The 19,004-nt window shown below is 25.6% G+C and overlaps 2 protein-coding genes across 2 annotated transcripts; one reads left to right on the forward strand and one right to left on the reverse strand.

The window, feature by feature from the left end:
* Positions 1-325: 325 nt before the first annotated feature.
* LOC128958649 (solute carrier family 12 member 1-like) lies at positions 326-12,988 on the reverse strand. Its single transcript, XM_054304548.1, has 15 exons — positions 12,420-12,988; positions 7,918-8,361; positions 4,431-4,508; positions 4,053-4,364; positions 3,856-3,969; positions 3,636-3,747; positions 3,415-3,539; positions 2,513-3,227; positions 2,332-2,431; positions 2,130-2,241; positions 1,773-2,014; positions 1,471-1,700; positions 726-1,390; positions 584-651; positions 326-489 (listed from the first exon to the last, which is right to left on the reverse strand). The coding sequence occupies exons 1-15, from the start codon at positions 12,978-12,980 to the stop codon at positions 354-356; spliced, it is 4,014 nt and encodes a 1,337-aa protein (XP_054160523.1). The 5' UTR covers positions 12,981-12,988; the 3' UTR covers positions 326-353.
* Positions 12,989-17,855: 4,867 nt separating this feature from the next.
* LOC128957480 (28S ribosomal protein S7, mitochondrial-like) lies at positions 17,856-18,748 on the forward strand. The gene has a single exon (XM_054303247.1). It carries the CDS (start codon positions 17,891-17,893, stop codon positions 18,638-18,640), a length of 750 nt encoding a protein of 249 aa, XP_054159222.1. The 5' UTR covers positions 17,856-17,890; the 3' UTR covers positions 18,641-18,748.
* The last annotated feature ends 256 nt before the right edge of the window (positions 18,749-19,004 follow it).

Raw genomic sequence — 19,004 nt, forward strand, 5'->3', positions numbered from 1 at the left:
AATTTTTCTGTGCTTTTGAGGCATTTTTTTTTTATTTAAATATATTAAAAAATAAATGAATTTTTGATTACAAAAAAAAATATTGAGAATTAACCATTCATTTAATTATAAAAAACCCAATAAAATCAATGAATGAATTGAATTATAATTAATTGAATGCAATTACAGACACACAAAAAAATGCATTTTTTTCTAAAAACAAATTCAAAACTAAATAATTATAATAATTATAATAAAAACAGAAATAAACCGCTAAATTGAAACATTTTAAAAAGTTTACACAATAATTGTTTGATTCAATAACTACTACTAATAATAATAATAATTTAAATAATAATTAATTAATAAATAAATTAAGAGTAAAACGTTAGGACATTTGTTTGGTCGCCTCTGATGAACATAAATGGTGGCATATCTTGGGTTAACAGTTCCAGCCATGACATGTACATCGGCGCAGAACAGGTACCCTTTCGAGGCATCGGTAGTGTCCTAATCAGGCAAACGGTTTGGACATCAATCAAACAATGGATTAGTTTTGTGAACAAAAAAATAAATAAATAAAACAATAATATACAAGACATACATTACGATGAGTGATGATTGCCGTGAATACTGACACAACAGTTCCCGTAGTCTCATATGACGTTTATTCTGTGATTATAGTGAATGCAATAATATAGTTATTTCTATAAAAACTATTCGTCGCCAAAAAAAAATAGTCGTACCTTATCTTTAAGTGCAATCACTTCGTCTTCAGTAATCACCAATTGATTGCTACTCCTATTACTGTCGCTATCGTTTGTATTGTTGTGGTCACCAGTATTCGGGTCGCAATTGTTTGTTGTGTTGTCCGACGACTCTTTGACCCGCCATTTGCTGATCAGTGCGTCGAACTCGCGTATTGTCGACTCCTGGGGCGGCTTATGTATGTCGGCGATGACAATGACATCCGAATAGCCGATACGGAATTTGCTGAGCAGTGTCGCCATATTTCTCTGTTCGGTATCCAATTCGTCCTTTTTGTTGGCCAAAGCAAACACCCGTAGTTTACATCCTTTCCATTGTTTTCTAGTACTCAACAAATACGGTAACAGTAGTGTCAGTCCTCCGTCATCGTATAGCCACCAGACGTCGATAAAACCTTTTTTCTGTTTGTTTTGGAACTGATTGACGGCTAACATCACCTCTTTCGGTATAATATCTTTGGAAATGCCGTTCATTCCCATAGGATTTTCCGATATATTGGTTGAACCATTGGTTTGTTGCTGTTGTTGATGATGTGGTAGTTGTTGTTGCTGTTGATGATGATGTTGTTGTTGTTGAATACCATTTACAACAAAGTGAGAACACGGTGTCGATGGTGTCGACCCACGGGAACTGATACTACCGCCTGGTATTTGGTATTCATTACAATTAATTTTTGTTTGCATTTATTTATTTACAATTACAACTGATTCTCTCAAGACTTACGATTGGAAATGTTCACAACAGACAATAGTTGTCCATTGCTTGCGATATCTTCTTTGGACACATCAATGCTGACATACGAACAGTTCAGATACGGTGCCGAAGGAGTCAAACCATTAGCTGTTGGTTTTTCCTTTTCATTTTCTTCGTCAGGAATGTCACCGAAACGGGAAAAATCCAAACCGTTTGACAACCGAATCACTATCAGTGATAAGTGACGATCGAATACAGTACTGAAACAAACAAAAACCATTATTTTAGCAAAAAATTTATCTAAAAAAAATTCTTCAGATTATAAAACTAACTGAATTGTATTGAAGTAATCGCTGATCTCTTCGGGATCGCTTGTCTGCCAATTGCTTTTCATACCCATCATCACTATGTTTGGTCTTAGTTTGCCGACACCGACCGACTGGATCATTGAGTCGACACCTTTAGCCAACGATTCTTCTTCAACGAGATTATAGAAACCTTTAATTCGTCGTCTTTGAAGATAATTATTCGACTCTTGGATGAGAGCGTTACGGGCTCTTTGAGATAGCGATCCCTAAACAGCAACAAAAACCGTATGTTTTAAAAAGCACTGTTAGTTTTATGGATATATTTAACTAAATTTTTTTAATTTGTTAATAATTTAGTTAATAATAATCAGTTTCACTAACATCAACAACGTGTCCACAAATGATTAAACCGATTCCTTTTGATATAGTATTGGAAAAGTCAATGATTGGCGGCCGAGAACTAGGACTTCCAGTCAATACCAGAATTTGTGGTCTATTTTTGTTGTTGTTATTATTGTAATAATTGATTTTAGGGATTATAATAATCAACTTAAAAAAAATGTTATCAAAAAATATAAATAACCTGAAATTCTTGACGTGATTGGGCACTAAATTCAAGCGATAAACTGAATTCAATGCTCGGAGATAGGTCTGTGCCTGAGTGGATGAGCCCCAGTTGACATCTAATAGATAAACAATCAAAAAATTACTATTTAATCATTAAAATTTTAATATAAAATCTTTTTTATTTATTATCATTTTACCGGGTTTTCTATACTGAATCCATATATAGAGTCCCAAAATAATGACAAACGTTCCCAAAGCTGCCGGCCAGTGGGTCATAAACATAACCATTAGACATAGTACGGCACCCATTAGGCTGAGCCACATGTTATAGTACTTGAATGATGGCCTAAAACCGGGCGATTTGGCGAACGACGCGTGAAAACAGGAGAAATTGATGAGACAATAGGCGGCCAGAAAAAAGTTTGATATAAGCGGTGCTATTGAATTGAGATCTCCTATTAGACAGCAGGCAATGGCCAACCCGAAGGCCAGTAGATATCCACGTCGGGGTTCGTTATTTTTGCCAAATCCGTGGCCAAAGTACTCGATATAAGGAAACAGTTTATCTTTGCAGAGCGCCTGAAACACTTTGGGAGCGCTTACAAGACTGGCCAACGCCGACGACAGTGTGGCCGCAAATATGCCGGCATAAATGATTGGCCCGAAAATCGATACCAGTTCCACAATTTGATAATTGTGCGACGAACCGTATTCGCATTTTGTGTTACCATTGATCGTACAGTTTTGTATTAGGTTTAGATAATCACCGGAACTGTTGGCAAACAATAGTTCAGTCAAACCGTTAGCATCTCTGGTTACAACTCCGCCGCAGATGAATAGGAACAGTAGATAACTGAATGTCGTAATTCCAATGGCCAGTAGTGTGCCCTTTGGGATACTTGTTTGCGGGTCCTATTGGATTCAAATGATAAACAAACTGTTTTTTATAAAACTATTTTTTCTTTTTTTCTTTTATTTTTCTGTTATCTTTTTATTTTGTACCACCAATTGGTAACCAAAAAAATAACAACAAAAACAAAACAATTATCAATAATTTTAAAACAACAAAACATATATTAACAAACATAGTGTTTACTACCTTAAGATCACCGGATATATTAGCGCCGGCCAGTATGCCAGTGGCCGCCGGAAAAAATACCGAAAATACCGTGAAAAACGACTGGCCCTCAAATCGAGGCATAAAATTATCAACTAATACTTGGCCTAAAAAAAGATTACCGATAATTAATTTAATTAACAATTAAATTATAATACTTTTGTTGTTCTCAATATAAATTAGTGTTAATGACAACAACATACCTGACCATCCGACAAATCCTTTTGACTGTTTTTCAACACTCGGAGGAATCAATGATCCGATAAAGAAGTCACCCATCGCTACCAGTAAGACAAAGAGTAGTATGATTTGTGCCTAAAAAAAAGGTTAAGTAAAATAATTAATAAAATCGAAAAATTATTTTGGTTTCAATTTTAAACAAATAATTTCAACAACAAAAATAAATAAATATTTTTTATTAACCTTTGCCTCCCATTCGGTGCCAACTAAGGCAATGCCGAGCATTGCAATGGTAGCTAACGAACTGATAATACGGATGTCATTCATTCCGCCATTGATTAGCGCCAAACCGTTGTCCTAAACGAAATAAATGGTTAGAAATTTAATTACAGATTTAAAAAAAAAATCAATTGAAAAAGTTTTTCCAATTAGATTCATACCATTAGGAGATCTCTCATGGCTTCGGCAAATCCTACCGAATACATGGCAACGGCTACTGCGTTGGCGATCGAAAATATGATGCCAATGGCACCGCCAAACTCTGGCCCCAGGCTTCGGCTGATCATATAGTAGGTACCGCCGCCTTTGACTTCGCCATTCGTACAGATAGCCGACATGGAAATCGATGTGACAGTGGTCACAATGGTTGCTAATATGATTACCACAGAGCCCAAGCCTATACCGGCCTGGGCACCTACCCAGGCCAGTCGCATGAATAGCATAACACCCCATATATTCAATAGACATCGAACCTTCAAAATAATAATGTAATTAATTAATTATTTAATTTAATTTAATTATTAAAAAAAATCAATTACAAGAACTCCTTTAATCCAACCAAACTTTACTGCCGTTTCAACACTAATATCGCCATTCAATTTGTCGCCCAATTTTGCCTATAAAAATAAAATTTCCGGTAATTATAGATAAAAAAAATAATAATGTATAATACAATGTGCTTGATGCTAATAGATGATAATAATAACAATACATTGATAATAACTGGCGTGACATTGATAAATTATTATTAGTTTATAGATATATATATTTGTTAACAATTGTTGGCTATTTGAAAATTTGTAAAATCTATTTTTTTTGTATAGACTTTTTTTAAATTTGTTTATTTAATAACCGATTGTGTGTATAGAGAAAAATCAATTTGTTATTCAAATTCAAACATTGTATAAATAATATTTTTTTTACTATTATCATTATTAATTGATATTGAAATGCAAACAAATCTGTATTTAAAAATACATTCAAAATATATATATATAAATATAATAAAATTAATACAGTATTTAATGATTACGTACTTAACGTGAATAATTGTTTCACAATTTTTATCGATAAAAGAAACTTTTTTTTATCCATATTTGGTCACAAAATAATAACATTTATTATTTAAATAAATCAAAATTATTTCACAATATTTGTTTTGATATTGTAATAATAAAATATATTTTTTCGCATTATAATAATATATATTTTAATCTAATTTACATTGTATACTGTGTATAATATATAATCAATAAAAAAATGATTTTTATGATTATAATTATTTTTGATTACATTACCATTTGATTAAATATTGTCTATATATTATATATAGATATATACTGTATATTATTGCCAACTATAGCAAACAGGATATTTAATATAAACTGCTATTTTTGTTAAATCAATTACTAGATTATTGATTTAGATTGTTAAACAATTTATTTAATTTGCTATTTTATGCTTATTTATATACACTATAATATAATGACTATATATTTATTTATTTATCTTGGTTATTTTTTTTTAAAAAAAGCATGTAATCGCAATTTTTTTTAAAGTTTTTGAATAATAAATTTTCAATAACATAAGTCAATGCTCGCATTTAGACAAATATAGCATTTTATTGTAAAATATTTTTAAAGCAAATTATTTATTTTTAATTAGTTTGTTTTAAACATCAATCTTAAATAAGCAAGCATAATAATTTTATTAGAAATTATAAAACATTTTTTTGGTTGCAATTTTGACACTATTTTGTTATCACATAAACTGACAATAAAAAAAGTTCAATATTCAATGTTTGTAAAAATAGTTTTAAAAAATTTTCCGTCAAATAAAATAAATATAATTTACAACAAAAATATCTAATAATTTTATAGTAATTTTAAATTATAATTAATTTTATTTAAATATTCATTATTTTTATAATAAATTACTAAAAATAATAAAATTATTTGTTTATATATATATAAATAATTGTCTAAATAAGTAAAAACATAAATATTATTTATAAATTATGTAAAATACTAATTTTTTTAAAAAAATAATTAATTGTATTTAAAAATGTATATAAATTTTTTCGACAAATATTTTCTATAAAATATGCTATTTTGTTATAATGTAAATACAGTACACACACACACATCACTATTAATTATTAGTATATTTTTTTATTAAATCATCAAAATATGTGATTTTCATATTTGTTTGTCTCTATATTTAATTAAATATTTTTCATATTTGTAATATCTAAACAACTATATATCATGACAACTAAAAAAAATAATAAAAAATTCAAACATAAATGAAATAAATGATTAATCATAATAAAAGTATAACAAATATTTAATTTAAATTTAAAATACTGTATATATATATATATATATATTATTTCATAAAATATTTTATTGTTTTTAATTAAATTAAATTATTTTTATTTCTATACAAACGCGCTTATAATTCATTGATAAACAAAATCAATAAAAAAAATTTTTAAGTTGAAAAAATATATTGAAACAATTTTTTGTTTGTTGTAACCAATAAAAATTGCTCTCAAAATTAAATCCTATTAATTAAATCAAAAATAATGATTCAAAATGTCAAACAAATTGTAAATTCATTTTTATATCTATTTTTGCGAAATAATCAGTTTTATTACTTTCAAAAAAAAATTATACACATTATTTCATTGAAATTGTTTTAAATTAATAAATAATTTTTTTAAAAACGTTTAGTTAGCATAATTTATTAACTAATTTATGGCAACAATTTTTATCTCTATTACTATTCTTCTATTACTATTCTTATTAATATTCAATACGATATATCTATTGTTATTTTTATTAATTATTATCATATATATTATATAGGGTATACCGATTTGAACTAATATTTTAACCAAAGTAAAAAAAATTAAAAATTAAAAAAAGTAACCAAAAATAATAATATTAACGCCTAGACAAACAATAAAAATTAAATTATTTATAGCATATTATAAAAAAGATATAATCAAAGAAATAGCAGCACTTATTATACATTTTGTTTGCAATCAAAAAAACAAATCTTATAATTTATAAACAATTCATTTCGCATAGAAAAGCTCCGATAGCCCTGAGCTCTGGCTCTTTTAATACCCCCAATGAAAGAGTTCATGTTTTGACTGAAAAGGTTAGTTGTTTTTTGTTTTAAAAGAAAAAAATCTAATGTACTGTTGTTTTGTCAAATTTATGGTTATTTATATAAGTTTTATATAAATATACAGTATATACCGGTATATAATTTATATATTAAAATATTTAAACATCAAATTTGAATATATATTTATAGTTTATTATATAAATAATAATAGCGAGCAATACATATAAATTTATATAACACAAGAAAATTATAGCTTATGTTTAACTATAAAATAAATGTTTAAACTAAATATTTAGTTAATATAAATAATCTATTTTTTGAGCTGACACAACTGTTTAACAAAATATATTCATCATAAAATAACAACAAGGTATTTTTTATTTTTTTGTTATATACGTAAAAAACTTAATAACTTTTATTTAAAAAATAAATAACTTTCAAAATATGATTGATTAAAAATTATTATACTTATTATTTAATACAGTATATATATATATAATATAATATATTAACCCAGGTCATTAACCGAGTTTTTAAAGTCCATACATACTATACAGTAATTTATTATTATTTTTAAATTTGTTTAATAATAATAATACGGTAATACTCTAAAAATAAGTTAATACTAAGTACAGTAAATCATTATCAATGAGTTTAATGTCAAAGTCAACTCTCATGTATTATTGGTATTACAGTAAACACACTGTAAATCTATTTTAGTTAAATTATATGTTTAACAAAAAAAATAGTTTGTATTTTCTCATCAATTTTGATAACATATTTATCGAAATATAATCACAAAATAAATTCAATTGTGAAACAAATTTAATCGATAAAAATCAATTAAATATCAAATAAAAAATAAAATAAAAAGCAGATTAAGCTTACTTTGTTGTTGGGATCGGGATGTATAGTGGTTTGCACGCCGTGTAGCTCATCGAGAGTCGGACGAGTCATATGCCGATGAACCGACAGAATATTCCGATAGTTGTCGACACGTGGAAGTGCTTCACGGGTGTAATAGCGTAGACTTTTCACATTTTTCGTATCATAAGTGGTCGTATAGTCGACAGTCATATGATGGCCGCCAATGGTCGCCATATCGTGAATCGTGTCGTCCGAGCTGTTGTTGTCGTCGTCGCCGTTATCATCGTCGGATACTTTGGCCACTTGAAATCTGGACTGATTCTGGCCATTGACTGCTGAGGCGGCGGCATCACTCTTGCCTATTGACACACTTTTTCGGACCGGGTTGTGATTCATTACGCCGTTGATAGCAATGTCGCCGTTGATGGTGTTGTTGTCGTTGCTGATGATGGTGTTGTTGTTGGTCTACAGATGATACAAAAAAATTGATTCAACTAAATGATAGTTTCCAAAGAGTCCATTAATATATATAATATATATATATATATAATCCTAAATAAAAGTTTGTTGTTGTTGTCAATCTTAATGTTTAATTATTATTATTATTATCATTGAGGGCAATGATAAAACTTTTTTGTTTGTTTGTTTTGTTGGAGGACTTAGAGGACTGGTATGTTTTGAGGACTGACTGGTTTTATTATTATTATTATTATCAATAATAAAGAGTAGCAGCGGCTAATAATATTCAAAAAAAGCTCTCAAAGCAATCATTTATAAACTTTTTTTTTTGTATAAATATTTTTTCAATTTTAAATAAGAGATCATTATGTATTTCAGTAGTAGTAGTGGTGAACACAATAACCAAAAAAATAGGATGAGTTTATGTGATGACAAATATATATATATATATATATATATTTACAGTACATATAGAGCTCTATTGATAAGCAAAATAACTACTATTTTTTCTAAAAAAAATATTGTCATCTATTTTTACTGTAAAATAAATTTAACAGTAAAGTAAAGTATAGCACACATACACCACAAAAAAAAAGTTTATATTGGCTCAGTTGATGGGCTCATCCCATTCCCACTACATTATTGCACATGTATTTATTTTGTTTATTCACATTTTCAAACAAATTATATTATTATTAATAATAATAATGATACTTTTTTTATTAACAATTATTTTATGTTCACTCAATATTATTATTATTATTATTATTATTATTACAGTTATAAATTATAATTGAATATTAGAGAGGGATGGTCAAAAACATACACAGGGGTATTTATTTATCGGGTATTTATATATATATAATCAAACCGTTTTGTCAATTATTATTATATCATATCCAATCCGAAAGTTATATAAAGATCACACAGTTTTATCAATTTTTTCTTATATATAATTTTTTTTAAAAATTATAATTTATACTTTAAAAATATCCTAATAATATTTCAATTAATTATTTGATAAAAATACACTTAAATCTACTATCCAACCCGTTTCTAGCTCTCTAATGTGTTTTATATATATATTACATGTATCCTATCATAATATTTTGAAAGAGATATTTAATAAATCAGGACAAATATGCCTTATATTATTATACCGTATATATAAAACTGTAGTATATTTCATATATGGCAATAATATAATGTATTGGAAAACTAATTACTATTCAATTTTTACTTTTGAAAAAAACTAGTATCTCATATGTGATCTCAAATAAATAATATTCAGTATATATATATATATATATATATACACATAATAACTTTTTTGTTTTCTTTTTAAAAATCATTACTAAAAACTATTGATAAAATTGTGAATTTTTATTACTGTAGTTATCTTAGTTTATATAATTTAATTTATCATAATATTTCGTTTTTTAAATATATTTATATATGATTTGATTTATCATCAATAAGTTGTCAATTTTATCATAACACTATTTTTTATTTAAACTACATAATTATATTATCATAAAAATAACATGTTTTTTCTAAAAAAAAAATGATTGTTTGCTTGTTTGATCAATCCCGGCTAATTTGTCGCCAATTGACATTGATAATAATTTTACATATAATTAATGTTTTTTAAATAAATAAAAAAAAACCTTAATAGATAGGCTTAATGTAAATCAATTAATATTTATAATATATGGCATTAATAAACTAAATTTAAGTGCTAAAAATGTCGCAATAATAATGTATATGTATATTATAAACATTATTTGGTTATATCATGTGATTATCATAATAATACTAATAAAATAGCGCTTTAAGTAATATTAGTATTTAATTTTTTTTAGTTAACTTTAATTAGTTAATTCAATCTTTCTCTCTCTCTCTCTCTCTCTCTCTCTCTCTCTCTCTCTCTCTCTCTCTCTCTCTCTCTCTCTCTCAATATTTTTAACTAGAAAATAATTTAAATTAAAAATTCACATAAAAATTCCCCCTCATAAAAATATATATTGAAAAATTTTAATTTCAAAAAAATAATCTATATCGATTGTTTGATCAAATATTTTTTTTGACAATATTTGTCTAGAAAATAGTTAATAAACTTTATTTACAATATAAATATTTTTAAATATCTATTTCCTAATTTTATTTATTTTATTATTATTTATTTTTTTTGTAAATTTCCACAAATATTAATTGCAATATTAAATTTCATTATTAATTGCAAAATAATATTTGATAATAAAATAACTTCGCAAACTATTTTACATTATTATAGCATATATTAATAATAAATAATTTTCATATTATTTGATATTTTATTACAAATTATAATTATGTTAATGTGTGTTTAAATATATATATATATAAATATTTAAATAAATAATTTTTTATTATTGCACAACCAATTATATAAATTTGATATCTAATTATATTTTTAGATAAATTTATAAAATTACATATGTATGATACATATAAAAACCCATTAATATTTTAATCTAATTTTATGATCTAATTATTATTTTATATTATTGTTGTTATTATTATTATTAATGATAATAGTTTTTTTTGAACAATAATAAAACCCTAAAATATGTACCGAAAATCTTGAGAGAGAATCTTAAAGAATAATAAGATTTTTAATCAAAATTTATAACCAATTTATAATTCTCCCCAAAAAACCCTATGTTTTTATCTGTAATTAAACAAAACTAAAAAAAAATTATATTATAGACGAGGTCTTTGACTTTTTTTCTGCCCATAAGATGTTTCCGTATAAACTAATACTAAAAACAAGTGTTTTGTTAATTATTTGTTAACTCACTGTACAAATCGTTTATTTTTATATAATAACTTATTATATATATAAATTCATTTGAATTAATAAATAATTTGTAACTATTTTCTTTTAAACATAGTATAGCATGATTTTTTTTGAATATATTGTATAATATATATATGACTAATAATTTTTCAAATAGTAATTACTAACATTGCTAGATAAGTTATATATATATATACAGTATATATATATAAAATTACCCAATAAACAAGCAAGGCTATATATATTGCCTAACAGTAATGTATATTTTTTACATTAAATAATACATATCAAACCAAAAACGTGTTATTAAAGATCCTAATATTATAACATTATACACAGTACCGTATATTACAGTATTAATTACTATTATATACCGTATATATATATGCTATTTTTAAATAAAATAATATGATTAACTAAATTAAATATTCATTAACATAAAATAAGTTATCTAAATAATAATCATAAATTTGTATATTATTAATAATATACACTAAGTTAATGCAATGCAATGCAATGATTATTATATACAATTACCGGTATATATATATACAGTACTGTATACGGTATATATAAAGGGCATCATTACTAGACATAACTATACCTGCATTATATACTGTATACCTGCTGTTAAACACTTTACATAATATACAGTACTGTATATATCATAAAATTCAATGCCTTTTATTTCAGGGGAATGACATTTGAATTGAACGCCTCAATTGATAAAAAAAAACTTTTAAAAATTTACTCTTTTTTCTAAAAAATTTATTTAAATACAAATTTTAATTTATTTAAATTATATTATCGTCTATACTATACTATATACAGTATATTGTATATATACAACTCAGATATATCATTATAAGTAATATATATTATATATAAATTTAAAATCTTAAATATTCACATTAATATTTATTAGTTTTTAACTTTTTGTTGTTGTTGTTGTTGTTATTGTTGAATACTTTTAGTTTTAACTGTCAGTTAAAATTTATTGATTATATTAAAACTATATTATTATTACCGGTATATTAAATTTATAACTTCAGAAAAAACTAAATAAATAATAACTAAACTAAACTAAAAAGTTATAAAAAATAATTAATTTTTAGTTTGATTATAAAATAAAAACCATTTTTTTTAAAAATAAAATAATTGCTTATATTATTAAAAACATTAAAACTATTGATAATTAAGATAATTATTAATATCGGTTACGTACCGTTGTATGGTCGACATCATCGTCATCATCGGTAGTGGCGGTAGTAGTGTTGGTGGTCAATAGTAAAGCCGTCAAATCGGTATCTGAGTGGACGGTTCGAGACGATCGGCGGCAAGCAATGGACGGATGATTGTAAGCATTGTTATCGTGAGTAACACTTCGCTGATGATTATGTTGGTCATCGTCACCGCATTCATCCAGACGGCTGTCACTCCAATGATGGTTACCATTGCTCGACGACAGATAGGTATCGGTCGAGCCGAACCTGATTCTGGTCATCAATTTTTTCGGTTGGTCGCCGTTGCCGTTTCGTTGGGTCATTTGTCGGCCGCCGTTTTGTTTGATATATAGTCGCCGATTGTTGGCGCCATTGCCGTTATGGCAGGAAGTCTTTAAACGATCATCGGATGATCCATTGACTGATCCATTGACTGATCCATTAGCAGATCCATTGATAGATCCATTGACTTCTTTGCCAATCAATGGTATCGATTCGTGTGGCTGTTCTTCATCGTCAACATCACCGTTGATGATGTCTTTGTTGGTAAAAATATCACTCATATTGTTGTTGTCGTTGTTATTGTTGATTATTATTATTATTATTATTATTATTATTATAAATCAAATTTTTAATAATCAGTATATTATATCATAATTTTTTTGGCACTTATTTTAAAGCATATTAATTATTACTTATTATTATTATTATTATTATATTACTTATATATAATTTACAGTATTTATAAAAATATACACTTTTTTTTAAAAAAAATAGATTCAATAAATTAAAAAGTTTTTAAATAAAAAAATTTTCCTAAAAAATAATTATTATTTATTATTATATTATTATGAAAAACAAAATTGTTTAGACAAACAAACAAATAAACAAATTGATTAAATTAAAAACAATAAAATTTATAAAATAATTATTATTATATTAATAAAATATGTATAATTTTCTAAAAATATAATATCATATTTAATGAAAAAAATTTAAATATCATATTGTTTTGTCTAAAAGACATGAGTTTTACATATGATATATACACTGTTGTTATACACTGACTGTATGTATTGTACACAACATTTGATATAAATATTGATTTTTATATGCATTTTGAATGCATTGTAAATATATTATTACAGTATTATTATTAGTGCCCTTATCTTAATATATAATCACATATAAAAAGAGTCAGACACTGGTATATAAATATATAAATGTAAATAAATATTATTAATATTAGAAATATACTAATTATTAATATATTGATATATATAGCAGTATTAGACACAACACATAGTTTTTTTTAAAGGACTAATTGATTGACTGTTAGTTTATTTTAGTTTCAACCGATATTCCTAATGTCAATATATATACTGTATATATAAATACATACAGTATTTAAATGCTAAAAACAGTTATTAAATTTAGGAAATCAAATATCAATAGTTATTTTTTAATCAATCAATTTTCACTGTATATATACAGTATATATATTTATATACCGGTATATGTATGCATACTGTATATGTATATGTATTATATAATAATAATGAAACCAAATATACCGTACAGTTTTATACCGTCAGTCAGTCAATGGTCTAAACGTAATGTTCTAAACCTAATACTCTCTAAAACATAAAACCCTAAACTCTCCGGAGAGTCAGTCTATCAAATGGAAAGTTTCCATTGGAAACACATGTGTCGATCCCTTTTATTATTATAATATACTGTAATAATATAATAATATTATAATACCGGCGCCGGAGTCTCACTTAAAAACATAACTACTGGTAGTATAAATATATATATATATAAATATTCTTCAAGGTTACAAACCTATCAATTTTTTTCTATGAAGTGAACTCTGGGACAGTCACCAACTCATTGAAGTGCATCCACTCTCTCTCCCTCTCTCTCTCACTCACTATCTTTCTCAGTCAGTCATACATACAGTGTTCACAGAACCAGACCCTCAACCCCAACGACATTCCTCCAAATTATTGAACCCAACTTTAAGACCTCTTCCCAGTCCTCCTCCTCCTCTAACTTAACGCACTATTGATTGACAATACTCTCTCTCTCTCTCTCTCTCTCTCTCTCTCTCTCTCTCTCTCTCTCTCTCTCTCTCTCTCTCTCACTCACTCACTCACTCTCTTGATATTATACTGTAGATAACTACTACATAGATATACCCAAACTACACACTCACTCACTCGCCTAATACTTATTAATCATTTATTTAATTAAAACACTTAACAGAATATTGCATTAAATTAGTTGCGAAACATAATATACAACCTTATGTTTCATTCATTCATTCAATTTTTTATTAGTAACAAAATCGCTTACAATTAGCACAAAAAAACTTGTTAACAAACAGTATGTTTAAGATATTAATAATACTCAAGCATTTCCCTTACAGATCATTATCTTTATATGTATATTTTTTTTTAAAAAAAGTTAAGCATTTTATTTTAACCATCGATTGTCGGATCAGTTCCTCACATCTAAAAAAAATCCTGATATGATAGCAATAGGCGTCAACTAATTCATGTACTCTCTCTCTCTCTCTCTCTCTCTCCCTCTCTCTCTCTCTCTCTCTCTCTCTCTCTCTCTCTCTCTCTCTCTCTCTCTCTCTCTCTCTTTCTTTCTTTCTGTAAAAGTATTTAATAACTAATTTTTTCTACAAAAAAAAAACATAACACAACTAGTAATTGCATTTTTTTCACTTACACTTGCAATTTGCAATCATTTGCACACACATATGTTGCATACATTACAAATAACTCTAATAACTTATTATTATTATTATTATTCCTAGTATACCCCAGCTAAATATAACTGCACCAATGCACTGGTAGTAGTACTAGTAGTTGAAGTGGTAAATATATACAGTGATCTTTTTTTTGCAAACAACATTTACTACAATATAGTTATTATTATTACAGTATTGTTATTAACAATTTTTTTTGTATAGTAATCAAAAACTTCAAATTTCATGTAAAAGTAAATTACATATACTGTATATAACAAGTATATACTGTATAACTGGTAAACTAAAATTATATAAATTAGTTTACCTGCATATTGTATTAATTATTGATAAACTAAATGAATACCAGTAAATTTATTTAAAAATGTAAATTATTATTATATTTTGCAAATTTTTTATGCATGAATTATTAGGAAAAAAACACATTAACTAAATGATTATTTTAAATTATAGTTTATTATGAAAATTTATTTACTACAACTACCTGTTTTTAGTATAAAATTTTTTTTAAGCTTATTATTAATGACTGGACAAATAATTTAACAATGATTATTTTATTATTTATTATTTTAGAAAAAACAAACAAACAATATTTAATAATAGTAATAACAACAAAAATAATAATATTATTTTTTTTTAAACTAATTTTTTCTATTTTATTCTGTGATTAAATACTTGAAAATTTTATTTTATTTTTTATTAAATTTATTCATTTTGTACACTTGTATTGAAAATAATTATTGTATAATAATTATATATATATATAGAGAGAGAGAGAGAAACTTATTTATTCTTAATTATTATTACTATAAACTTTGGATTCTTGCAAAAAGATAATCATTTAATTGGAAATAAAATTAATTTAAATATTAAAAAAAAATAAAATATTATTACTTATATCTATTATATCATTACATTTGGATATCACATGAACTGTATGTTTAAAAAAATTGTAGACTTTAATATCGCAATTAAATAAATAAAAATATAGATAACATATAAAAATCCAGAGCTTATAGCTATTGTTTTTTTTGTTTGTCAATAATTAAAAAAAATATATATATATGTACCTATAATACAGTATATGACAGGTATATTTGCTTACAAATAGATTAAAGCACCGGTAAATTGATAAAATTATATAAATATATAAATATATAATTATGTATATATATACAGTAAGTATTATACAGTATATACAGGTAAACTTTATGTTTGCACAATAATTGTGTGAATAAATGTGTATTTATATTATATCAAACACGAGATTATTTCATGTAATATTATATGTATTTTATTCATACAATTTCATCAAATATTTTTTTTCATTGTATTTATATCATATTATAATATAATCTTATATAAATATAATTTAAATTTTCAATATTGTCATATACAGTATATATATATATATATATATATATATATATATATATTTATGATACTTGAATGTATTTGTATAAAATGCAATTGATAATAATTTAGTTAAATAATAAATATATGCTATATATCCCAATCCTCTACAATTAAAAATCATATGAAATAGTTATAAATAATTTTTAAAAAAAAATTAATTGAGTTATATTAAGTAATTATCAAGGTCTTAACAATATGATCATTAAATTTAATGACAAAAAATAAATAGTATCCAATTATTGATGAATAAAAAAAACTGGCATAATTATTTTTTTTTGAAATGTTTGCTTAATTGTTGGAAAATTTTTAGTTACCAAATATAAATTAGATAAATTAATTAACATCATTAAAGTAATAGCTTATACAAAGTTATACCTGACTTATACTGTATTTACAATCTAATAAATTATTTAATAGATATATATTTTTTTATTAATACAAAACAAATATAATTAACTATACTTACAAACATAATACTATTGTATATCTTAAAAATATATTCATTCAAATGATATTCAATTTTACTATAATTTTAACTATCTTATAGTAAATATTCATTGTATGTTTTGTATTTACTTTTAATCTAAGCATTTAATAATAATAATAATAAGTTAATAATTAAGTTAATAAAGTTATATAAGTAAATAATATGTTTAACAAAAAACATATCAAAATTTTTATTACAGGTAGTAATTTATAATATTAAGTTACACTACAATGAGTAAAATAATGCGATAAAAATTTCTATATATGAAAATGTTGATAATTATGTCAATTTTTGTCATCCAAAAAATATTTATTTATTTCATGAAATAGCACTTTATATATATATATATTTAAAAAATCTGATCTAGGTATGATTAATTTAATATGATAATAATTAATGATCCTGCACCTACCTGTATTAAGTAGCAAAGTTAGGCCAGAGTTAGTACTGCATGAGGAACACCATCTGGTAATATATATAATAAAAAAGGGGTGTCCCTTTAAAAAAAATAAAAGTATCAATAAAAATATAATATAGTATTAATAATACTTTTAATTATTTATTTTAAAAAATTACAAATTATTTTTTTTGTAAATAAATAAATAATAAATAAAATTAATTTGTATTAGTTATAAAAAGTTATAAATTAAAAAAAAAAATTATATTTATAGTAATAGTAATAACAAACAAATTTTAAAACTTTGTGTGCAATGCATGTCGTAATTGATGTTATTATTAATATTTACTAAATATTTATATTTATACAAAACAATTGACCGCATGTTTTGATGGCTTTAATTAGCGCACTATTGGGCCACAAATGCCGTACGGTATTCACCCGATTGTCGCCGACAATGACGGCGACAGCAGCGGCCAACACAGTGACCATAACAACGACTACCAGACCGATGTCTCAGTGGACACCAAATCACGCCGAACCTATTCAAGATGTGGACACCATCGATGAACTGATGAAATCTTCGGCATCGGTGGACGAATTGGGCGATTTGGCCTTCAAACCGATCAAAGCTCGGCAATCGTGGGAAACGTGTTCACTGTTTTACGATAATCTGTTGCATCGGTTCATTCGTATGGCTCACCGAAAAGGCCAGAAAACAATGATGAGGGATCTAATGCGGGAAACGTTTGGCGTTGTAAAGTCAACTCAGTTGCAGAAGTACAACGCGGCCACCGATGATGATGTCCGGTCGGCCATCGAATTGGATCCGTTGCGTATATTTAAGGTGGCGGTTGATAATTGTCGACCACTGATTATTACGCAACCGGTTAAGCGCGGCGGTGCCACCTATCAGGTGCCGTATCCGTTGCGGGTCAACGAATCGGAGGATATGGCTATGCGTTGGTTGATTACGGCAGTCAAAGAGCGGCCCAAACCCAGGAAAACGTTTTTTCCCGAAAATATGGCCCGCGAACTGATCGATGCCTACTATAATGAGGGCAAAGTGGTCAAAAAGAAACAGGATATGCATCGGGTATGCGAGGCCAACAGGGCGTACGCCCACTATCGATGGGGCTAACTTCAGGAGGCGAGGGGGAGTCAGTCGCTGACCATGTTTTTTTTGGCCATTTTTTATTAGCATATAATTTGTTAGGTATTTTTTTGTGTCATTAATTTTTTTATTGTATAGTCAAACAATAATGATGTGTAAATCATATAAATTTATATTATTATTATTATTATTATATAATTTATATATTCTGTATAATAAACATATTATATATTATGATATTAGTTGTAATTATTTTAATTGAATTAAATTTTTGTTTTTTCATACATACATACAATACATAAAATTGCAATCATTTTATGGCACAAATTGACTCTCAAAAAAAAAACGAAACAAACAAAATAATAATTATATAAAAACAATAGCTTTGTAT

This window comes from Oppia nitens, unplaced genomic scaffold, assembly GCF_028296485.1.
Source record: "Oppia nitens isolate AA-2021 unplaced genomic scaffold, nextdenovo-longstitch-racon4-pilon3 scaffold3_pilon_pilon_pilon, whole genome shotgun sequence".
Classification (NCBI taxonomy): domain Eukaryota; kingdom Metazoa; phylum Arthropoda; class Arachnida; order Sarcoptiformes; family Oppiidae; genus Oppia; species Oppia nitens.